Source organism: Sebastes fasciatus, chromosome 13 (assembly GCF_043250625.1).
Source record: "Sebastes fasciatus isolate fSebFas1 chromosome 13, fSebFas1.pri, whole genome shotgun sequence".
Lineage (NCBI taxonomy): Eukaryota > Metazoa > Chordata > Actinopteri > Perciformes > Sebastidae > Sebastes > Sebastes fasciatus.
This window is the reverse complement of record NC_133807.1, coordinates 1,305,647-1,331,571: the sequence shown is the minus strand read 5'-3', so window position 1 is coordinate 1,331,571 and position 25,925 is coordinate 1,305,647. Positions and strand designations below refer to the sequence as shown.

General features: G+C 42.4%; 1 protein-coding gene and 1 pseudogene across 2 annotated transcripts in view; one reads left to right on the top strand and one right to left on the bottom strand.

Moving 5' to 3' along the window:
* The window catches only part of rab11fip4a (RAB11 family interacting protein 4 (class II) a), a 46,677-nt gene extending 42,063 nt beyond the window's left edge, over positions 1-4,614 (top strand). For both annotated transcript variants that reach the window (XM_074654981.1, XM_074654982.1), the window contains 2 exons: positions 589-732; positions 819-4,614. In XM_074654981.1, coding sequence (XP_074511082.1) covers positions 589-732; positions 819-935 — 261 coding nt within the window. In that variant the 3' untranslated portion in view covers positions 936-4,614. The remainder of the gene's footprint in view (positions 1-588; positions 733-818) is intronic.
* Positions 4,615-7,923: 3,309 nt separating this feature from the next.
* On the bottom strand, positions 7,924-23,543 carry LOC141781468 (protein NLRC3-like; annotated as a pseudogene).
* Between the last annotated feature and the right edge of the window lie 2,382 nt (positions 23,544-25,925).

The window sequence follows — 25,925 nt, the reverse complement described above, 5'->3', positions numbered from 1 at the left end:
GTTTAGGGATCCCAGTATTCAGAAATATTCAGATACACCATTTTAGAATAGGAGACAACAACACATTTAAACGGCATGTGATTATCATAAAGTGGGCATGTCTGTAAAGGGGAGACTCGTTGGTACCCATAGAACCCATTTACATTCACATATCTGGAGGTCAGAGGTCAAGGGACCCCTTTGAAAATGGACATGACAGTTTTTCCTCAACAAGATTTAGCCCAACTTCATAGTGTTATTTAGCGTTTGGTTGGTACCAACAGCTTGAGAACTACCTTTACAAATGTGCACCATATGTTTCTCTCCAGCCAATCAGAGCAGACTGGGCTTTTTCAGGAGGAAGTCTTAAAGAGACAGGAGCTAAAACAGAGCGTTTCAGACAGAGGGTGAATACAGGGTTATTCAGACAGACAGGAGGAGAATAATAATGTGTTTTTGAACATTAAAGCATGTAAACATGTTCGAGTAGAAACCCAAAACACAAGTATGAACCTGGAAATGAGCAGCATGTCCTCTTTAAAAGCTTTTGTTTAGGAGTACTGTTGAGTTTCCCCTCTGACAGGAAGTGCTCTCTTCCTGCTTCCTCAGGAGAACCATAAGCTGCGGGATCAGAACGACGACCTGAACGCTCAGATTCTCAGTCTGAGTTTGTACGAGGCTAAGAACCTGTTCGCCTGTCACACCAAGGCCCAGTGCCTGGCAGCGGAGATCGACAACGCATCCCGGGATGAGGTCAGCGTGCTGCTGGTGGACAGCTGTGATGCTGCTGTGTGTTCTGACCGCTCTTCTAATGCATCTCATCTCTGTCTCTCTCTCAGCTGGTCGATGCTCTGAAGGAGCAGGAGGAGATCAACCTGCGTTTACGGCAGTACATGGACAAAATCATTCTGGCCATCCTCGACCATAACCCCTCCATCCTGGAGATCAAGAGTTAGACACCTCACACACGCACGCACGCACACACACGCACACACACACACACACACACACACACACACACACACACACACCGTTGTATTTCTGTAGTTGTGGGGACCTTCCATTACCTGGCTATTAGCTCGTACCTTGAAGTTCTAATCCTTCTGGTTTTAGTCCTGGTTTATTGGTTCCTGGTGGGTAACCGCAGCAACCAGCAGCGGCTGTATTCGTTCACAGTGCAGACAAACATACTCATGTTGTTCTGGACAAGAAGTCAGTCACTAACCGTTTCATGAGCAGCTGCCATCACAGTTCATGCTGCATACGCCTTGTAAGATTTCTATGTCTTGTTTTGTAGACCAATTTCTCAATTTCTGATGGATGATCAGGTTTAGTGGTAAGCTGCGTTTTCTGACTTCTTCACAGTAAATGTGAACCAGCAGCAGGAGGAAACGTCGATTAGCATCACTATCAGCAGTAACACTGGATTACATGCTGCATTGCTTCCTGTCCATCCCTTCTGCGTGTGAAGGCAATCTGAGTCCAGCGAGGGAACGGCGGACTCCGCCACTAACAGTAAGAACTGCTAGATAGAGAGATAATTACCGAATGTGAGTACATTAAATGGCTATTGCTGAAAAAATGCTGGCCGTGAATAATATCAAAAACGTTTTTTCCTTCCTGATACCGACAGCTGAACTTGCAGTATCAGCCAATACGAGTCCCGATCCGATACCAGCGGGATAAAAAAAAAGAAGTTATTATCCATCCATCCATCCATCCATCATCTGTAACTTCTTATCCTGTTCAGGGTGGCGGGGGGGATGGAGCCGATCCCAGCTGACATTAGGTGAAGGCGGGGTACACCCTGGACAGGCCATAGTTATCAATATTATTATTATTATTATTTAAAAGCTGTGACCAACTACCTACAGTCAGTTCTTCTTCTCTGCTCTAAAACAGTAGTAGCCAGTGGCAGCCATGACTCCAGGCCGACAGCACAGTGAAGACTACCGTTCTGGAGCAGAGAAGAAGAATTGATTTCTGTTTAAACATGTTGATTTTTTTCTGGATTAATAAATGATGCTGTCGGATCGGTGCATAGACTGGCAAACTCGCTGATACCCGATCCAGAATTTTGGGCAGTATCGGATGCTTTCCGGTACTGGTATCGGTGTCACTATCGGAACGACTCGGTCAAAAACAGAAAATCTGAAGGATTCTAACTTTAAACTGGAGCCTAACTTCTGAATGTCCTAAATGTTCTCACTCTTACTGACAGATGTAGTTCCACGGGTTCACACACACTCTGTATATCTGCACCACCACAGCAGAGCAGACCGTCTTCATATCCACTAGAACCAAACGCTTATTTATCTGTCAATCACTGTAGAGCTGCTGTGCCATGTGTAATCTGTCCGCCAGCGTTTTATAATTAGATATTTGAAACTACTGAAATGTGGCAAATGGGAAATATTTGGGAAAACACAAAAAAAAACATATGTTGGTGTTGACTTTATTCCTGATTGTTATGTGTGATAACTGGGCTGAGGGTGTGGGACATAAAACAGGTAGTGATTTAAAGGACCATATCAGTGTTTTACATATTTTCTACAAACCATTTGCCAAATCAGTCCATAATGTTCAGACTTTAGATGTGTTTTCTTCCAGGCAGCCTTCATGTCAGAATGTATGAAGAGACGTGAAATTAGAGTTCAGTTTTATAATCATCATCAACCATGATATTGAGTGGCAACGCCGAGCAGAACCAATCTGCCATTATAAATGCTAGTTGACTTTCATAATGTATGGGAGTGAATGGAAACCAGTGGAAGCATCAGAGGAGGAACGGAATAGTTCAACATTTGGGGAATTACGCTGAATTGCATTCTTGATTCACATATTACATTTACATCAGTCTGTGTGTTCAGTACAAAGCTGGAGTCAGGACGTGGTTAGCTTAGCTTAGTTTAGCTTAGCTTAGCTTAGCTTAGCATAAAGACTGAAAGCAGGGGAAACAGCTAGCCTTGCTCTGTCAGTAGTTCAGAACTCCACCTCTAAGGACTAATAGTTAACAGGTTGTATGTAGTTTGTTTCATCAAGTTGTAGTTTTAGAGGGAATTATGTTTTGGATGAATAGATGTTGAACTATTTCTTTAAAAAAAATCTGAAATAAAAGATGTTTAAAATGGTCAAAATGTAGTGCAAAGTATTTCTGTATAAACGGCTACAACGTGCAGAAACATTGACCTGGGCCTTTAAAGTGACACAGCTTGGAACCCTTTAATTTGAATGTCTCCATGATTCATACATTGTGTTGTACACTACATCAAATCAATGTTTGATAGTTTTCAGTAACATTGATCCTTTGAGGGACAATTCAGTGCTGTTTTTATGAAGACTTCTCATGATAAAGGTATTAAAAGGTGCTAAGAGCCAATATAATGTGCCAAATTTTAACATTTCACTGTTTTCATGGACAGAAATAGTTGAAGGGGCATCATACCCGTCATACAGAAAACATCTGTCATACAGAAACGCCAACAACTCGAGTCGAAGAGCTGCAAACATTGATGACTGCACAAGTTGAGCAGCGCTGGTTCATTGTGATTTGGTCATTCACAAATCCTCTAAAGGCCCAGACACACCAAGCCGACATCAGAGAACTAACAGCCGGAGCAAACATTCTCATTTTACAGCTAAACAGTCCACTACAAGATGTTTCTGACAACATGTGAGGAGAGAAATAGGCATTACAGTAACAGAATATTGATTCATATCTGATCAGCGCTGCCTAGTTTGACAGTATGATTGGAGTTGATGAGCAGTGATTGACAGCTGCTGTAGAGACTGCTCGGCTCTGATTGGTTGTCGTTCTTCATTTGGAGCACTAGACGGAGGCAGAGGAACCTTCTCAGATGATCTGTCAGGATATAGGGACAGTTTGAGCAAATATGACGAGAGTTAATTGACAGTTGTTCATGTACTGTTCCTTAGCCTATTAGCCCCACCGTAATTACTGATGTATTAATAATGATTAGTTCACAATAGTTTTTAGAAATACTGTATCAATGCTGTATCATTTGCAGTGTTCTATAGACTTAACTATAAGCAGCCGTACTGAGCTGCTGTAGTGAGCACTATATATCAGTCACTATATTAACTTTTTCTCCATTGCACAAAATGTTCACCAAGTGATTTTTTAAAAGTTTATTTGCTTGTTTCTTTCACAGGTTTTGTGCATTTGCATACGAGGTATGAAAATCGATTATCACTCAGCTATAAATGTGTCCATTGTTGCCATGGTGACTGAGCTTTTTTTATATTGACATTTTTACTTTAAGACACAGTATTTGTGATTTCATACATTGTAAATGTTGTACAGAATCTAGTTACTATTTATGTGCATATCATTTCGCTTATTTAAAAGTCTCTTAGAGAGTTTTGACACAAAATAACAAAATATGTGTTGTAGATTATAATATGAAGTCAGTAATATATAACACACTTCAAAGTGTCATAGCCAAAGTATTTAACTGGAATAATATTAAACATGATGAAAACATATTGTCTGTCACATCTCACATGTGTTCACTTTGATTTCTTTTACTTGTGTATCACACATGGAGGAGTTCTGGGTGACCATGTTCTACAAACTAGATGTGTAAATAAAATCCACTGGCTTTGGCATGACAACGTGGTTTGTTGTTCCTTCGCTGTCCAACGTGACCGTAGATGATGGCTGCCTGCTGCTGCTTTTCCACTTTATTAGCAACGCTGTCTCCACCAACATGACGTTCCCATACAACTAAGCTCCGTCCTTAATTATGTTTCTATGGAAACATATTTTCTCCTGGATTACGGTCGCAGTTTTAAGTAAGGGATGATGTACAGCGAGCTGGTCATTGTTGTGAAAGAATCCCCAACAGGGCGATGCTGCACTTTGCGTCGGGGTCTCTCATTGCCCATAAGGGGATTCTTTCACAACAATGACCCACTAGCTGTACAGTATCCTGCTTATTACACAGCTACTAACTGAAGAAATCAATATTTAGACACGAAAACGGTCCTCCAGAGTCTGACATCAGAGCTGCGCCCATAGCAACGGTCTGTTATACATAGCAACGGTCTGCTATACGTAGCAATGGCCTGTTATACGTAGCAACGGTCTGTTATACATAGCAACGGTCTGCTATACGTAGCAACGGTCTGTTATACATAGCAACGGTCTGCTATACGTAGCAATGGCCTGTTATACGTAGCAACGGTCTGTTATACATAGCAACGGTCTGCTATACGTAGCAACGGTCTGCTGTACGTAGCAACGGTCTGTTATACGTAGCAACGGTCTGTTATACGTAGCAACGGTCTGTTATACATAGCAACGGTCTGTTATACATAGCAACGGTCTGTTATAGATAGCAACGGTCTGTTATAGATAGATAACAGACCGAATATAGATTCTGCAGCCAGTGGCGATCCCATATCTCCACAATCTGGGACCTAACTTCCTCCTCCAAGATGACAACGCTCGCCCCCACAGAGCCAGGGTTATCACAGACTACCTCCACAATGTGGGAGTAGAGAGAATGGAACGGCCTGCCAAGAGTCCACACCTCAACCCAATTCAACACTTGTGGGATCAGCTTGGGCGTGCTGTACATGTTAGAGTGACCAACACAACCACGCTGGCTGACCTGCAACGAATCCTGGTTGAGGAATGGAACGCCATCCCACAGCAACGTGTGACCAGGTTGGTGACCAGCATGAGGAGGAGGTGCCAGGCTGTTGTGGCTGCGTATGGATCTTCCACCGCTACTGAGGCTCCTGACGGTGTATTAAATGAATAAAGTGTAAAATAGCCAATATGTCTTGTTTGTTCCTTGTTACTGATAAGAGTTCAATCATCCAATCCACCAAACAATTCAAAACAAGAGTCAATACCAACAGGAGAATACACTGTTTACCATTGACAGAGCATTTTGGCAACTCTTTCTTGGGCGCTACCCACATAATCAGCTGTGCTGCTCATCCCACAAATGCATGATCCTTACAAGTTGGACATCATTGTGAAGGTAAATAAACATTCCAACCATGTAAAATACAATGACCATTAGCATTGCAACAACAGAGAAATAATCAACCAAACACAAATTTCCAAACTTTTTTTTCCAAGTCTATATTGTGAAATGTCACAGACCCAGAAGTGGTCGATCATTTGATTTTAATTGATAGGGACGATGCAATTTAACAACAACAACAGTTCCAGTACAGGGCTTGAAACTGATGTGCTGAACAGAGAGTTTATAGCTAATTTTCAACTGGTGTGCCTAGTTGGGCTTTTACATGTTCATAATAATTAAAATATACAACTATCTATATGACAAAACCACAATACACTGCAAATATGAAAATATAATAAAATACACATCATACATTGCCTACCACAATACAGTAATACACCTACACCAGTACACCTTGGTAATTTACAGTAAAATGAGCTAAAAATGGATACAGCTTTGGTCTGCTTTTAGCCAGCATTAACCTTTGTTGTGAAGGCCTTAATATCTGGAATTAATCTGATTTCAGTTGGTAATGTGTTCCAGAGCTGACGGCCGTTTATGGAGGAAGCTGATTGACCAAATGTAGTTCTACGATGTGATATTTTACAGCTGCTCCTAGTTCCTCTATTACTGTCTTTTCTTTGGATATATCTGGACAGAGGCTCTGGGGCCAGACTATTAACACATTTAAAGACTAATCTGAGAAAACAAAAATGAGTAAAGCTCTCAAAGCTAAGTAGATTGTGTTATTTTAGTATGTGACAGTGATGCCAGCATTATTTTCAGTGCCTGATTGTATTAGGATGTGAGATGTGTGATTGTAGATGGTGATGCTTGAGCCCACGCTGTCCTTACAATATGAAAAATTAAAGAAAATCATAGAGTGCATAAATAACTGGGCTGCCTGAGTGGGTATGTAATGTCTGATTAATTTAAAATAATTAAGGTTGGTCTTAACCGTTTTTGAAGTTGTCCTCATATGTTTATCAAATCTGAGCTGCAGATCCAAAACCACCCCTAAAAAACAGAATTCACTGACTATTTCCTCATTCTGTATCTGGATTTTACATTTTTAGGTGAGCCCTGTTTTCTAATAGAGAAACACATAGAAACTGTCCTTTTTAAATTGAATACAAGATGATTACGTTGCAGCCATTGATGGACATCATCCAGGTATGCAGTTAGGATCTCTACTGCCTTGCTCGGTGACTTAGCTGGTACATATAGAACCGCGTCATCTGCTACTGACTAACAGGCTTTTTCTTTGTGTGGCCTCTCTGGTGTCAGTCTTATGCTATTTCAGTCACTGCTCCACATGTAGTGACCATAGTCAATTTTGACCCATTAGCAGTTAGGCCCCATATACATTTTTCATTTCAAGTTTTTCGTATGCAGATAAAATCCAGATGAGATTTAAGACACTTTGGTTGTTGATGCGTCCCCTGATTATAATCAGCTACATGTAAATCAGGGTAGTGGTGGTGATAATGCACCTGAAGCTGCGGTGACTCCCACAAACACCAGAAGAACTAAACTATTCAATCCGCCCAAGTGTAGATGGGGTACAGCTAACAGCTGCAGTAAGAATGGGCGGGGGGTGGGGGTATGCTCAAAAAGAACTACGACGTGTCATCCCACAATGTGCAGAAGTGTAATCGTCCCAGTGGAGTTAACTATTCTAACTCTCTGTCCATGAAGGCATTCTTAGTATTGTAACTGTGTGTACACACGAAAAGTGACAAAAGTAGTCGTGATATGAAGAGCGTCAGCGAGAGTGAAGTTCTAACTCGACTACCTTCACACCTCAGCACACCTGGCCGATCACTGTGTGAAGAGGACATGCTGTCGGATTGGAAGTTTCAGAAAGTTACAAAGATTGTTGGACTCAACTCCCCCTAATACCAGGGTCCAGGGGTGTGGAGGATGAAAAAATCAATCAATCAATCAATCAATTAATAAATGACTCAATTAAATTATTAGAAATAAATATCAGTTAATTGTTAAAATGTTACATAAATGGATATTTCTATTTCAATTTGCTTCTTCATTTATTTTTGTATGAATTCCCTTATTTATTTACTCTTCTGTTTAATTTTCCCTTTCGTTTATTTTTTCAATTTGTTCTTATTAATTTCTTAATTGATTTATACATTTCCAATTCTGATGCTGTTCGACTATCTGACAAGTTGAAGTATACTAACCTCTCAGGCTTTTTCTATGTTCATTTAGGTCTGCCCTACAACTGTTGTCAGTTTTCTCCACTGAATGATGTGTATACTGTATGTTTCCATTCAGTCTCTGTGTATGTTTCTTCAGACAACAGGTGATTTTACCTGCTGCTATATCTGACACAGAGAAACTGATGATTCAGGCTTCAACTCGATCCCAAACCCAGGATAGAGGGGTTCAGTGAATGTGGTGTTGAAGGTGTGGAGGTGGGTCAGTGTGTCAGAGGAGACTCTGTAGAAGGACAGAACACCAGCAGCCCAGTCCACATACACCCCTACTCTGCCAGCGTCACAGGACGAGTGGATGGGTATGACTCTTCTCCTGTTTTTGTGACAGGCGGAGTAGTTATTATCACAGCGTAACAGACTCCAGGACTTGTTGTTCTGTCCGATCCAGCTGTCGTCACCCTGCCCTTTCCTCTTGATTCCTTTGTATGCCACTCCAATATTAACCCATCCTTTCCACTCCACCTCCCAGTAAGAGCGCCCAGTCAGACCATCTCTACACAGAACCTGCTTCCAGTGGTGAAACCTCTCTGGATGATCGAGGTAAGGCTGAGCCTCTTTCACCTCAGTCACCTTTCTGTTGTCCTCAGACAAAGAGAGCCTCCTGTTCACTGTGTTTGGGTCCAGCGTGAGTTCACAGGCATCTGATGGGGACAATAACACACAACACATCATATTACACCTCTAATTCATTCATGTATTAACAGTTTGACAATCACCTCTACATTCAATCATATCAGTCTGCATCCTTACAACAAGAATTAGGAATGTGCTTTGTCATTATGAGTCAAAGTAGATAAAAACGCACACTTACACTTCCTCGGACCTGACATCAACCTCTTCACTCCACCGTGTTCCACACTGGGGATGAGAAATACAGTCAAATTAACATATTCTCATTCATAAATAATAACTAGGGACCATTTTGTGATGGGATCACACCAGCTGCCTCTAAATCAGGCCAGGGGCAGAACGTAGTGGGGTAAGTAGCCCCTTTCCTGCTTCCTACCCCCCTACTTCCTACACGGTTGTGATGCTATCGCGTTGGCAAAATGACAGTCACATGATGCTACACCATAGCTTACGTTATGTTATATGCATTCTTAAGCCAAACCATGATGTTTTTTCTCACCCTAACCAAGTGGTTTTGTTGCCTGAACCTGACCACCACTGTTTCACAATGTTAACCACGTGTTACAACGTTAACCGCGAGCCTTTCGCAATGTTAACCACGTGTTACAATGTTAACCGCAGGCCTTTCGCAATGTTAACCACGTGTTACAACGTTAACCGCGAGCCTTTCGCAATGTTAACCACGTGTTACAACGTTAACCGCGAGCCTTTCGCAATGTTAACCACGTGTTACAACGTTAACCGCGAGCCTTTCGCAATGTTAACCACGTGTTACAACGTTAACCGCGAGCCTTTCGCAATGTAAACCACGTGTTACAACGTTAACCGCGAGCCTTTCGCAATGTTAACCACGTGTTACAACGTTAACCGCGAGCCTTTCGCAATGTAAACCACGTGTTACAACGTTAACCGCGAGCCTTTCGCAATGTTAACCACGTGTTACAACGTTAACCGCGAGCCTTTCGCAATGTTAACCACGTGTTACAACGTTAACCGCGAGCCTTTCACAATGTAAACCACGTGTTACAACGTTAACCGCGAGCCTTTCACAATGTTAACCACGTGTTACAACGTTAACCCCGAACCTTTCACAATGTTAACCACGTGTTACAACGTTAACTCTGAGCCTTTCACAATGTTAACCACGTGCAAACCTTCAGCGTCAAGATACTACATAAAAGCTGCCACCAGCATCATTTTGGTGATGGCGGGGGCTTCTTTACCTTGCACAGCAGCTGGATTCTTGTGATGTCACGAGATCGTGCGAGAATGTCAGGCTTCAAGTAATGCATAAAAAGTAAAGCATGTGCACGGACCAATCAGCATCCTGTGAGGAGCTACTGCCAGCTAAGGGCGTGGCTTAGGTGCGTGTGACACAGTGAGGTCATAGTGAGAGACAACACGGAGAGGCAACTGTTCATTCTAAACAACAATGGCAGCTCCTGAGGAACCTCCTCAGTGTAGATGCTGTAATAGCATCAGTTATAGCAGAACTGGAGAGGATTACTTCATTGAAAGAAGAGAAAAAGAATAGCACTGAAGGTGATGTTTTTGCACTTCTCCCGACTGGCTTTGGCCAGAGTTTGATTCTTCGATTTGGTTCATCCAATCTCCTGACAAGTATTTTTTGAAGTGTCTGCCCTTTTCCAAACCATTTCCACTGATGGCTTCTCAGATGGTTCTGTGTAATAAACCATCTGGCGGGTCGGGTTAAGGGCTTCTGCCCAAGCAGCAAAATATGACATGTAGGGATGAGATCATGTTGGGGCTTCGATGTTAACCTTGGCAAGGAATGGAACACCTGATAGCACATGACTGAGTAGAATGGCCACCAATAATTGGAACTAGACTGGTGAGTTGTTGTTGCATGTGTGCTACCTGAGGACTGGCCCCAAAAACCACCATGTTCAAACACTGGACAGAACGCCAAAGGTTATGATAGACTTCCTAGTTGTTTCATCTGACCTGAAGATTTTCTAGTTGAGCTGTCCACTGATCGCTGCACTGATGGTGAGTTGGATTAGATGCCAGAAAGGCTGTGGGACAGGGCTGGTAGACCCAGCAAGAGCCCAATCACAAAGAAAGTGGCACAATAACATTTATTCGCGTGTCTTTACAGTAAAGGCGATACTGGAAGCTTAGTGATGTATCGACTACTTGTGGGGCTAGTTGGTGAAGTACTGTGACTGGCAAGGTAGCCGGTCACATACCAACCCAAATAGTTTACTGCCAGTTAACTAACTGCCACCTGGTGACTAAGCGAGCTAGCTTTCTAACAATAAGTTAACTGACAATATGTTAACACTGTTTAATCAAGAGATGTATTTGTACCATTGATGCCCATCTCAAGGGCTTTACTGACTCAGAATAGATCCTTTTTAAACTCAATATCCTGGAAACATGTGCAAAGGGTCTGCACACTTAACATGGCAGCAACCCAAGAACCCACTGTCGAACAAGAAGGTGGTGACTCAGTTGAGAAGTACCGGCAGACCAAAAGGACCGCAGGTACTTCTACTAATTGAGAATTGACTGCTTGGGGAAGGGAGGAGTTTGGTGAGGCTCTGGATAATGAATTCAGATTTCTCCAACATCCATGCATCGTCGATATTCTTGAACAAGCCATCAAAGTGCATCTGATGTCTGGAGAGTGTGTGGTTTGCTTTCATTGGGGACTCTGTCGTCCTTCTGGCTTAATTGGACCATAACTTCTGATGTGCGCTGCAGCATTATATGTGATGCAGTTGGAATGAAGACCAGGTTGTCAAGTCTGAGACCGACACCTAGAAACCAACTTTGGGTAGTGACCAAAAGAATGAGATCGCAGATACAAGTAACCTTGATCAGGATTCCTGGCATGGTCTCACTACTCCTTTACATTTAAATAAGTTTGTTCTGGTGGTTTGGGTGCCTAGAATCTCTTTCTAGGTAGAACTGACTGGAGGGAGACCTTAGATTCGACTTTGAATAGGCTGGAGAGATCACTTCCTTCTGACCTGGGAGGGTTTGGGGATCCCCCAAAAGAAGCATGAGAAAGTCACCAGGGAAAAGTCCTATTACCACAGTGATTGTGACCATGATAGGAAACAAAAAATGGAGGAAGAAATGGAAATGACCTCTGCCTGTCAGTAAGTCTCTCCATACCTGAGAGTAGTCAGTTGCATGCGTGGATCCTGTAGGGCAGCGGAGAGCAGCTTCACGCCTGAGTCTCCTGGATGGTTGTCAGATCCAGCTCTCTCAGATAGGAGGGGTTACAGCTCAGAGCGGAGGCCAGGGCAGCACAGCCGTCCTCTGATACCAGACAGCCTGACAGTCTGCCAAGCAAACACCACAGATTATTGGGTTTTGTTCCACCGTACCTGAAGGAGTTTTTGAATCCTAGCTTTAAATGTAAGTCAGTGTCAGGTATGAGATATTGTCCAGTCAGAGTTGTAGACTTGTGTTTTACACAGGCTAGGTAGTATTGCAAACGGTTGTTTTTTTATGCCTCTGTACCTTTATACCTGTATTATGTTTTCGGGGGTGTCCGTCTGTCTGTCTGTCCGTCTGAACCGTTCTTGTAAACGCTATATCTCAGGAACGCTTGGTTGGAATTTCATCAAATTTGGCACAAACGTCCACTAGGACTCAAGGATGAACTGATTAGATTTTGGTGGTCAAATGTCAAGGACACCATGACCTCAAAAAACAAATTTTTAGCCATAACTCAAGAATTCATATGCTAATTATGACAATGTTGTTGGCGGAGGGATCCAACCACGAGGCGGTAATTCTAGTTTTCTAGATAAAAGGATACTCACCTCAGAGTTTCCAGCCTACAGTGTGGTCTCCCCAGTCCAGCAGAGAGCAGCTTCACTCCTGAATCCTGCAGATTGTTGTTACTCAGGTCCAGCTCTCTAAGATTAGAGGTTTTGGTGCTAAGTACTGATGCCAGTGCTTCACAGCTTCTCTCTGACAAGTTACAGCCATTCAGCCTGAAAAAGCGTGCAGACAAATAATTTATATTTTAGTTTATCCTCCGTAAAATTAATGTCTGGTTCAATATATCTACTATATTTGGTTAGCAGTGCTCTTACAGAGCTATTTTGGAGACGTGGACCACTGGCAGCAGCCTCAGGAGACCTTCCTCTGAAGCAGAGTACTTCCTCAAGTCAAGCACGTCCAGGTCTTTTTCTGATGACAGTAAGATGAAGACCAGAGCTGACCACTGAGCCGGAGAGAGTTTGTCTGTGGAGAGACTTCCTGAACTCAGGTACTGCTGTATCTCCTCCACTAGAGAATGGTCATTGAGCTCATTCAGACAGTGGAACAGGTTGATGCACCTCTCTGGACATGGATTCTCCCGGATCTTTTCTTTGATGTACCGCACTGTCTCGTGATTGGTATATTCGCCACATCCTTTCTGTTTCAACAGACCTCGTAGAAGAGTTTGATTGGTCTCCAGTGAGAGACCCAGGAGGAAGCGGAGGAACAAGTCCAGATGTCCATTTGGACTCTGTATGGTCTTGTCCACAGCACACTGGAACATTGGCTTTTCAGTTGATATGAATGTTATTAGCTTACGCCACCACCAGGATGCTGATTGCTGTTCTGACAGCAGGTTGACACCAGTGTTGATGAATGTCACAAAGACATACAGAGCAGCTAGAAACTCCTGAATACTCAGATGGACAAAGGAGAACACCTTGTCCTGGTACAGTCCTCTCTCCTCTTTAAAGATCTGTGTGAACACTCCTGAGTAGACTGAGGCTGCTCTGATATCGATTCCACACTCTGTCAGGTCAGACTCATAGAAGATCAGGTTGCCTTTCTGCAGCTGCTCAAAAGCCAGTTTTCCCAGAGACATGATGATCTTGCTGGTCTCGGTCTTCCAGAGTGGATCTGTCTCAGCTCCTCCACGATACTTGACATTCCCTACTTTGGACTGAACTACCAGGAAGTGGATGTACATCTCAGTCAGGGTCTTGGGTAACTCCCTATTCTCACCTGCTCTCAACACATGGTCTAGAACTGAAGCAGAGATCCAGCAGAAGACCGGGATGTGGCACATGATGTGGAGGCTTTGTGATGTCTTGATGTGGGAGATGATTCTGCCGGCCTGCTCCTCCTCTCTGAATCTCTTCCTGAAGTACTCCTCCTTCTGTGGGTTGGTGAACCCTCTGACCTCTGTCACCATGTCAACACACTCAGGAGGGATCTGATTGGCTGCTGCAGGTCGTGTGGTTATCCAGAGGCAAGCAGAGGGAAGCAGTTTCCCCCTGATGAGGTTTGTCAGCAGCACATCCACTGAGGTGGACTCTGTGACATCAGTCAGGATCTCGTTGTTGTGGAAGTCCAGAGGAAGTCGACATTCATCCAGACCGTCAAAGATGAACACAACCTGGAACTCTTCAAACCTGCAGATTGCTGCTTCTTTGGTTTCAGTAAAGAAGTGATGAACAAGTTCCACCAAACTGTACTTCTTCTCTTTCAGCACATTCAGCTCTCTGAAAGTGAATGGGAATGTGAACTGGATGTCCTGGTTGGCTTTGTCTTCAGCCCAGTCCAGAGTGAACTTATGTGTTAGGACTGTTTTCCCGATGCCAGCCTTAAAGGAACAGTGTGTAGCATTTAGGGGGTTCCAATAGAAAAATGGAATATAATATTCAGAAGTATGTTTTCTTTAGTGTATAATCACCTCAGAATAAGGATCATTGTTTTAATTGATATCTATATAGGGAGCGGGTCCTCTTCACGGAGCCGGCCACCATGTTTCTGTGGCCCAGAATGTACAAACCAAACTCTGGCTCTAGAGAGGGACATTCACGTTTTCATGCTTTCAGGTCGCCCATCGTAGCTCTCCAACACGGACATGGACGGAAGGAGTTTCAGCTTATTGCTATATGCAACTTCACTGCCAGATCCTACACACTGGACCTTTAAGGGTGTTTTGAGCGATCCAAGCACTGTTCTCATTTGAAAGCAGTATTGGATGTGCCTGATGAACTGCCTGTAATGGCTGGAACTACACAGGTGGTAAACTGGCAATAGTGAGCTAGTTTGATTAGTCATTTGGCCCATATGACACATTTCTCCCAGTAAAGGAAGGCCACTCATCAGCTAGTTAAACTGGCCATGTGAGACTAACCCATGGGTCAGCAACCTGCGGCTCCGGAGCCACATGCGGCTCTTTAGCTCCTCTCCAGTGGCTCCCTGTCGATTTCTAAAAATGGAAATCAATAACTGTTTTTTATTTACATTTTCATTTTTATATACCATCGTTGTAGGCCTATGGTACGACGGTATGACGGAGTATTACGGCCACATTGAGGAAAAATAAATAAATGTGAGATTTCGAGAAAAAGTCATAATATTATAAAGTAGTAATTTTACATGTTATTTTCTTTTTTCTCGTAAAGTTATGACTTAATTCTCTTAATATTATGACTTTTTTCTCGTAAAGTTATGACTTTTATCTCGTACTGTGCCGACTTTTTTCTCATAAAGTTATGACTTTATTCTCGTAATGTTACGACTTTTTTCTTATAAAGTTATGACTTTTTTCTCGTAATATTACAACTTTTTTTCTCATATGGTTATGATTTTATTCTCGTAATATTACAACTTTTTTCTTATAAAGTTATGACTTTTTTCTCGTAATATTACAACTTTTTTTCTCATATGGTTATGATTTTATTCTCGTAATATTACAACTTTTTTCTCTTAAAGTTATGACCTTATTCTCGTAATGTTACGACTATTACTTTTACTATACTTTTGCCTAAAATGGCTCTTTTGATAGTAAAGGTTGCTGACCCCTGACCTACACTGACCTCCTCCGTGTCATCACACACACCAAAGCCACGCCTACAGCTGCCAGCAGCCTGGTACAGATTGAATTGTTATAACTTTTTTCATCATGGTAAAATGTGTCGGATAGTTAACACCCCCTGATAATCTTGTTTTTACGGTCCTCCAGTGGTGTAACTTATCACCTTGTTGCAGTGATGTAGAGGTGTACTCCAGGACCCTGTGACATCACTGTTTTTTTAAATCTTTTATTCTAAAGCAGCATGTTAGAAAATCCCATGTGCCTGAATACAGCCTATTAGCAACCATTTGAGTATTAAAGCTCTCACTGCTCTGCAGAGTGTCAGCCAGCTCCTCCTGCTTCATTCTCCTCAGGAGGTGCAGTGTGATCTTCAGAAGGGCCTCCCTGCTGCTCCTCCTCTGCTCCTCCTCCTCTTCCTCTGTGTCCTCCAGGTCCTCCCTTTTCTCCGGAACTTTTGAGTCTTCATTATAATCTGGACGGAGAACCCTTTGAAAGATTCTCAGCTCATTCTTCACAAACGTGATTATGGTCTCTTCAAGCAGCTGCAACACAAAAACACAGGAAATAAACACACCACCACAACCACTGGGTATGAACTGCCTTTCAGAAATGTATTACATATCATTTATCTTTGTAGTAGCATACACAAACCGTAAATATGGACTCCAGATCTGTTTGATGCTGCTGGACAGGCTCTATGCTGGTAGCCTCTGAGCCCCCCGGTGGACTCTGAAAACATGCAATGATCCATAAATAGAGTTCTTCATTAATCCTGGAGGGAAGTTTTACAATGACACACACACACATACATTACAAAACAGACACAAAACTGCACGAAATACAATTTTGCACTGAATACTAAATTACATGATATACCGTTTATTACTGCAACACCAAATGCCTGAAGTGTAATAAAGTTTAATAGTTTGACTGTCTGAGTATCATGGAAGTAGGTTTTATGCTAAAATGCTGACACTGCTGGATTATCAATAGTTAATAATAATAATTCATTCATGCTTACATATTTTCCAATGCATGGTGTTGATCTTTAAAATCAATCAAGGCACCTATTGAATGGTCCTCCATGGACACACAGCTGGGTGAGTCTGGTCTCTCATCCTGGATGCTGATTGGCAGAGAGGAGGAGCACCAACACAATCAGACCAACTTTATCTCTCTTACCCCTCTGTACCCTTCAGGCTTTTATTATTTTATCATCAGTCAGACATTTTTACCTTTATAGCTGGGTGATAGTAATAAAGGACTAGATTAGATTAGATTCAACTTTACTGTCTTTGTACAGGAGGTACCAAGACAACGACATGCAGTTTAACATTTAACCAGAAGTACAAAAAGCAAAAAAGTGCAAAATAATGTAGAGAGTATATACAGAATAGAATGTTGTTCTTCCTCAGAGTGGAGTCTTGTCTGAGAGAATAACATAACTATTTGAATTTTAACAGCCACTGAATACTTAATGTTGAAATTTAAATACCACTAACTTCAGAGCATTGATCTATTTTGCTTTGAAAACCGTGTATCTAAATTTGTATTTGTTCTGAATTTGCCTCTTTGAAAATTCAATATGAAATTTCTTGATTTGCAATTTCAAAAGCTGCATTTGAATACATTTTCCAATGTTGGTAATTTCAGATCTAAATATGAACATCCAGGCTACCCGGGACAGGATAGACGATAGAGCTTTGGGATCACAAACTGGACGACTACAGGAGCCTTGTTGTTCTTCCTGTGTTAGTCATCTTTGGGTTTCAATTTTCGAGCCGCTTTCTTGGATCACTTGACTGACAGACCGTGCTCTGATAGGCCAGAAGAAAACGGTAAATGAACTTGCATTTATATAGCACCTTTCTAGTCTTCTGACCTCTCAAAGCGTTTCACTAAGAGACCTCGGAAGTTGGTTTGATTGCATTCAGCCTCGATTGCCTGTCCTGTCCTGTCCTGTCCTGTCCTGTCCTGTCCTGTCCTGTCCTGCCCTGTCCTGTCCTGTCCTGTCCTGTCCTGCCCTGTCCTCTCCTGTCCTGTCCTGTCCTGTCCTGTCCTGTCCTGTCCTGTTCTTGGCAGTAATGTTAGCTGACCAGACGAAGGTCTCTCCATGAATCAGTGCTGATCCTAGTGTTGGCTTTTTCTGCCTCAGCCTCCCGACCGCGGCCGGAGGGAACACGGGAGACGATAACGTTTCTCTCTGCGGAGCTCCGTCACTTCACAAGACACGGGAAACCTCTGTTGGTCTGGAGGAGCTGCAGCAGTTATTTCTGCACAAACGTCCACTAGATATTCACTAGATATTCTCAGAGCTAAACTAACTCTTCTGCAGTGTGGAGTGTGTGCACATGCACGTGAGAGTGGAGCGAGTGAGCGAGTGAGAACAAATGCAGTGTGTGAGTGAAGGCAGGCAGAGGAGCAGAGGAGCAGAGTACAGCAGAGACTCCGGTCCTGGAGACCAAAGCTACGGTCTCCTCCGCGTCCTCCGACCGCGGCCAACACTGTTTAACAGACGGGCTTCACTAGATACAACCAAGAGGTTTTGGTGCTTCACTGTAGTTTGTGTTGGAGTCTGAGTCTGAACAGGATAGCCACACGCGAGCACACATGGGACGCCGACCAGCAATGATTTATACGTGTAAGAAGTTACAAACAGTCCCTTTAAGTATACAGTGGCTGTTAAAATCCAAATCCTTCTGTCTCTTATTGGCTTCCATACTGTTGATGTCGTCAGATCTTGACCTTTGTACTCTAATGTGTAACAGGAAGCCTGCATTACAAATTAAAAGAAGTGGGTCTTTATCAGGCATGGAGTGTTTATTAGATGATGCTACTGAATTGTATTATGGGAAATGTAGGATCCAGTGTTTTCTAAGCTTGGCTCATTCCAGGATATCTCGGTGTCTGCTGCCTTAATTTGGACCTTTTGTCCAAATCACTCCATATGAGTTCCGAACATGCAACGAGCGGCGATGTGGAGTCCTTCATTTCATTCATTGTTTGGGTATAAAATCAGAATCACTTTGATGCTCATAAGTGAACAAGACCAAGGAGATGGTAGTGACGTTCTCCAACAAGCAGAGAGATCTGGCTGCGGCAGTCACCACTACCATCCATGGGAAGCCTGTAAAGACTGTTGTGGAATATAAGTACCTGGGCACAATCTTTGACAACCTGCTGAAATTTTCCTCCAACACAGAGGAGATCCTCAGGAAATGCAAGCAGCGACAATATCTCCTCAGGAAGCTCAACTCTTTTGGGGTCAGCAAGGACATCCTCACAACCTTCTACTACTCCTTCATTCAGAGCATCATGACTTTCTCCATCACCTGCTGGTTCTACTCCATCAGCCTTCAGAACAGAAACCGCCTGCAGAGCACAGTCAAAGTCTGCTCCAAAGTTATTGGACTTCCTGTTAGAGCTCTCTCCACCCTGTGCGAGCAGCAGATGTTAAGGTCAGCCGGCAGGATCTTACAGGACCCCTCACACGTCCTGTTCCCTGCATTTGAGTGGCTCCCCTCAGGACGCTGGCTTCGCTGCCCAGGCTGCAGGACATAGAGGAGAAGGGACACCTTTGTCCCCAAGGCTGTCCTGCTCCTCCACTCCCAACCATCCCCGTCCCTCTACTCACCCAACTAACCCCTCCCCCTCCCACCCATCCCCACACACACACACTTCCACATGGCTTCGGTCCTGGACTGCTTTTTCATTCATCCGTTTTTTACATCCATACGTACCATATATTGTGTATACTGTACTATTTGCACTATTTTAAGTATTTACTAGTATGAGTACTATATTAGTATCATTATTTTAACCTTCAAGATGTTTGAAATTTCCTGTTTTGTGTTGTTAATTGTGCTACTCTACGAGCCTCTACAATTGCCCCTCGGGGACAAATAAAGTGATTTGAATTGAATTGAATTGAATAAAACATAAAACATAAAACATACTGTACCTCTGTTTCAAAGAATCCTGTCTGCCTTTAAAATCAATCAGGGCACCTATTGACCGTTCACTCTGTGAGGACACACAGCCGGGTCCAGGTCCAGGTCCAGGTCCAGGTCCAGGTCCAGGTCCAGGTCCAGGTCCAGGTCCAGGTCCAGGTCCAGGTCCAGGTCCAGGTCCAGGTCCAGGTCCAGGTCCAGGTCCAGGTCCACTTCCAGGTCCAGGTCCAGGTCCAAGTCCAGGTCCAGGTCCAGGTCCAGGTCCAGGTCCAGGTCCAGGTCCAGGTCCAGGTCCAGGTCCAGGTCCAGGTCCAGGTCCAGGTCCAGGTCCAGGTCCAGGTGGGTCTGGGCTCTGCTGCTGGGTGCTGGTTGACAGAGAGGAAGAGGTCAAAGGTCAAAAGTCAACTTTATTATCCCACAAGGGGAAATTCATGTGGTCATATACACGTCTCATAAAAACAACATATAAAAACCTCAAACACACTTCCCAGGATCCTGCACACAGCGCAGTCCCATGCACACTCCCCCCCTCCAGCACACACACACACACACACACACACACACACACTAGCAGAACATCCAGTACAATACCGCCAGTACAAAAAAAAATAAAAAGATACACCCTCCACAATATAAAATATAAACTCTATACAAAGTGCAATCCGACAGTCTTAGTATACAGAGAAACACCGTCCAAAACAGTATACAGTATAGGGTGGGCTACAGCCTATTTACCTCTCGTTTAGAAGTCTAATTGCCGTCGGCACAAAAGATTTGCTTTACCTCGTTGTTCTAATTTTTTCAGCAGGAATCTGCTATTGATCTGCTACTCCTTTTGAATTTCTGATGGAGAGGATGGGTAGTATCTTCGAGGATCTGATCTGCTTTTTTTAGAATAAGGTCCCTATACAGCTGTGCTGCAGACACCTGATCGATCCCAATGATCCTGCCTGCTGTCTTGATCATGCGCTGCAGTTTGACATGATCTTGAGCACGCATATTACCAAAGGTGCAAATCAGACCGAAAGACAGAATGCTCTGCAAAACAGTATTGTCAAACATTTGAAGAATACAACGTTCAACTCTAAAATGAATCAATTTCCTAAGAAAGAACAGCCTCTGTTGTAGTTTATTAGACTTACTTTGTGCACATACACTGAATTTTAAGTGGTCACCGATTTCAGCTCCAAGGTATTTATAACTTGAGACCTGCTCAACTAATTCTCCCTTAATCTTGGCAGGAGGAACTGTTATCTTATTCTTACTAAAATTTATGACCATCTCTTTCGTTTTTTTAACGTTGACCTCAAGAGCATCTGAGCACCATTGGATAAAGCTCTGTATTTCCCTCTCAAAACCTTCCACTGCTGAATTTTCAGATTTTAAAAATCCAACCAATGCTGTGTCGTCGGCATATTTAAAATAAGAATAAACTGAGGCAGATGCCTGACAGTCGTTGGTATACAAAGTATATAAGATAGGGGACAGAACGCACCCCTGGGGGGCGCCTGTATTACTAGTTTTAGAGGAAGACAAAAAATCATGAATCCATATAATAAGTTTTGGATTCACTCCCAGATGCACCAGTTTGCTCACCATGAGATGTGGTTGGATCGTATTGAACGCGCTGATGAAATCTATGAACACAATTTTGACCAGGCTCTGGGCTTGTTCCAGATGCTCAAAGATGTTATTAGTCAAAGTCAGCAGCGCATCTTCAACACCTTTCTCTGCTCGGTAAGCAAATTGGTTAGGGTCTAGAGAAGATGAGACCTCAGAAAGAAGTTGCTTTGACAAGATTTTTTCAAAACATTTCATTGCTGCGGATGTTAGAACAACAGGGCACAGATTGTTAAGTTCTTTAGGTCTATTATTTTTTGGCACTGGCACAATTGTTGATCTTTTCCACAGATTAGGGATAACTCCCGTGTCTATTGACTGCTGGAACAGCCTCTGAAAAGGTTGTGCCAACTGATCCACGCATGCCCGCAGTGCCTTGCAACTAATACAGTCTGGCCCGTGTACTTTTCTAGGGTTTACACGTCTAAAATGGGATCCGACATGATGTATAGAGATTTGGATGTCTGAATTCACCATGTCCCTTACTTCCATACCTCCATATCAAGGTCATTATCAACCATCATACTGTGACTCTTGGGCTTATATGCTGTAATTGTTTGTAGCCCTTGCCATGCTTTCCTGGCGTCCTCTTTAAAGAAAACCTCTAATTTATGTTTATATGCTGTCTTGCACTCAATAGTCTTGCTTGTAATATTTTTCTGTGCTAACTTCTTTTCCTCTTTGCTTCCACCCAACCTAAACAGGCACTTTTTCTCATTAAGAAGTTGCTTTAACTCTGGAGTCACCCAAGGCTTGTTGTTCGAAAAGACCATGATAGTCTTTTTTGGAATAATCATGTCCTCGCAGAATGTTATGTATCCTGAGATAGCAAGTGCTGCGTCATCGATGTTATCAGTCCTGTCTGTCACAACGTCCCAGTAGGGCATGTTTGTGTGTACTATGTCAAATATAACAGAGTGAAAAAATTTAATTTCTTAATTAATTAATTAATAAAGTGCCTTTCTTCTTATTCTTCTTCTGGGCCGGTGGTGATCAATGACTCTCACTGTCAGCTGTTACTGTGCTGCTTTTTATAGAATGTTGTAAGGGCACTAAGCCCCTATTAATCCTCTAGATGTTTTTATGTGCTTTCTTCCACATTGAATGTTAAAGCCCTGCTCTGATTGGCTGGAGAGAAAAACATGGTGCACCTTTGCAAAGGTATTTCTCCAGTTGTGGGTGGTATATTCTAATGAGCTGTATGTGACATAGGAAGGGGAGCCAGATCTGATTGGCTGGTTAAATCCCATGTTTTCTGATTTAGACAGCCCATAATAAACTGACTGGTTGTCTGATTTCACAGTTTGTGGGTTGGTAGGAACTCCAGATACCCAGATGGATAAAGTGAGTTTTTCATGATATGTCCCCTATATGATAATCAAGAAATACAGTTCTGTGTGATGGATGGATGGATGGATGGATGGATGGATGGATGGATGGATGGATGGACGGACGACGGATGGATGGATCTAAGAGTCTATCTTTGTGAAAGTGACCCATCTCACAGGTCACTGTTATCAATGAACTGCAGCCACTGCAGCAACTTGTCAAACTAAATGTGATAGAGGAGGTCTTGACTAGAATAATCAGACTATATAACAATAAACTGTCAACTAGCTTGAGTATCAAAGTCCAAACCCGTGGACCTCAACCATATCAGAGTCCAGAAATCACATCTCAGGTTGTTTTGTGAAGCACGTATCAAATGCTGTAATGTAACTGAATCATCTAAAGAGAGCAGCCTTTCTGTTTCATATCGTCAGCTCTGAAACATGGTTATGTTCATAATATTAACAGCACTAATAATACAAACCCACTTTTACCTCTTGTCTTATCACAGTTAATAAGAATGATGACTTAGTTCAAGAATAAGGTGGTATCATTAATAGTAAATATTACCTTTCCATGTTGAAATGAAGCTGCTGCTGAGACAGTCAGTGAAAGTAAAGGGCAGAGAAAAGAGAGAGACAAACAGAGAACAAAGAAAATATTTGAGAATTTATATGAACAAAGCAAAACACAAAAATAGACATATAGAATAGAATATTTCTGGAAGGACAATTCACAGTAAACAGATAAATGATCCGAGTAACAGTTACTCACGTTGTGCCCAGAGTGTTTGAGGCAGCAGCAGCTCCTCTAATGAAAGTGTTAGACTGAATAAAGGCTTTACTGTATTATACTGACCTTTGTATCAAACCACAAACCATTTTATGATGAAATCTAATCATCCGCATCGCTACTATAAAGAGGAGCCTTGGAAAACATTTACAGCCAATAAACATCATCAGAGTCCAACATCAACACCCAGACATCGTTCATTCACCAACTGTTAAAGAAAAGTCTTTAGTTCTACAGTAGTATACACCGATCAGCCATAACATTCAGACCACTAACAGGTGAAGTGAATAAGGGATTATCTGGTTACCATGGCACCTGGCAGTGGTTAGACAGCAAGTGAACATTTTGACTTTGTGTTGGAAGTAGAAATAATGGGCCAGTGTAAGGATGTGAGAGACTTTGACGAGGGCCAAATAGAGCTGTCTAGACGACCGGGTCAGAGCATCTCCAGAACTGCAGCTCTTGTGGGATGTTCCCGGTCAGCAGTGGTCAGGACCCACCAAAAGTGGTCCAAGGAAGGAGAACCGGTGAACCGGCGACAGGGTCAGACCCGAGGCTCATTGATGCACGTGGGGAGCGAAGGCTGGCCCGTGTGGTCTGATCCAATAGAAGAGCTACTGGAGCTCAAACTGCTGAAAGAGTTAATGCTGGTTCTGATAGAAAGGTGTCAGAACACACAGTGAGGAGCAGTTTGTTGCATATGGGGACCGGTCAGGGTGCCCGTGCTGACCCTTTTCCACCGCCAAAAGCGCCTTCAATGAGTGAGCATCAGAACTGGACCACGGAGCGATGGAAGAAGCTGGCCCGGTCTGATGAATCACGTTTTCTTTGACATCATGTGGATGGCAACGAGTTGGAGGTGTTGACTCGGCCTCCAAATTCTCCAGATCTCAATCCGATGGAGCATCTGTGGGATATGCTGGACAAACAAGTCCAATCCACGGAGGCCCCACCTCGCAACTTCCAGGACTTCAAGGATCTAGCTACTGACGGCTTGGTGCCAGATACCACAGCAGACCTTCAGAGGTCTAGTGGAGTCCATGCCTCCACGGGTCAGGGGTGTTTTGGCGGCAAAAGGGGGACCTACTGAATATTAGGCAGGTGGTCATCATGTTATGGCTGATCGGTGTATATATACATGGTTTGCTGGAGGTCGATGAGGAAAATTACAACACTAAAATGACATCAGTATCTACTAGTAGTACCCAGAGCAGTGTGTGTTTGACCTGAATCAGGCCTTCTGGGGGAACATTAACTCTCCTCTTCCTCATCTTCTACTTATAAACAGCTGTAATATATATATCCTGTCTCTATTATATAAGAGCTTGAACAGATTATGTCTGGATGATTGAATCTTTGTGGTAATAATCTGAACCTGTTTGCATGCTTATGTTGAATCATTGCTGCCACAGTCATTGTTTATATTAAAAATTATAAATAAAAATAACAAAACAAAAAAACAAACATAGAAATCGATTAACAATTCTTGTTGTAGTGTTAATTTTGTCAGTTATTATTATTATTATTATTATTATTATTTATTTAGGTCTTAGACCTGTGTCAAATGTCCTCAGTTGTTATCATATCAATTCAACCTCATCCTGTTTTGTTAGTCAAGTTTTAGATGACTAAAAGTCTGGGAATTTTAGTTTTGTCGAGGTCAAAGAAAACCGGAACTATTTATATAGTATAGTTGGTCAATAAAAACTGTTGGTATTTTAGTCTTTTTTTGTCATCAGATTATATGGAACATTTCAGTCAATCTAGTCTAAATATCACCTTGTTTCTTTGTCCCTGTGTTTGTTGTCATTGTTAACTTCCCCTTAAAGAAGGGCTGCAGCAGCTATCCATTATTCTAGTAATCAAGTATTCTACTGATTATTACATCGAGTAATCGGAGAGAAAATATAGAGAAAATAGGACGGGTCTCTTAAAATAAACAACTAATTGGTTTCCTTTTTTAGAAAAATCTACATTTTCATTGCTTAAATTGAATACAATAATATCTGTTAAAACTAAACCCATTTAGTGCATCTAAAATACATATTACATTCTGGGTTTTACATAAAACATTTTCTGAAATGCAAACAAATAAATAAAAAAATATTTATTTCAAATTGCTTTAAAAAGGTACACATGTTATGGGCTACTCCTATAAAGGTACTATAACTTTAACTGATAGAACTGTGAATTTTTCTAAGTCAAAATTGATATTAATTCATTAATATTCAGGGGTCTTGCTCCCTGGGGCGTTCTCGCTGCACGTCTCTCCTCTCTGAGTCATCCAGACTGATCAAATCAAGTGGCACAAAACCCGCTACAGACATCTATCATATTCATCATTAGCCTACAAATAAAACCATGTCTGTCATCTTATTAACCGTGACCATCTGTCAGACAGAAATGAGTGCGTTCAGTTACACCGCATGGGTTAAATACCATCAACTTCCCATGTTTAACATGCTTTGTAGAAATACATTCTCAAATGAACTCTTATAAAAAATAAAAACTTATTAAGACTGAAATTCAGCAAATATTTCTTTACATTTTTACTAAATGTAAAGAAAATCTGAAA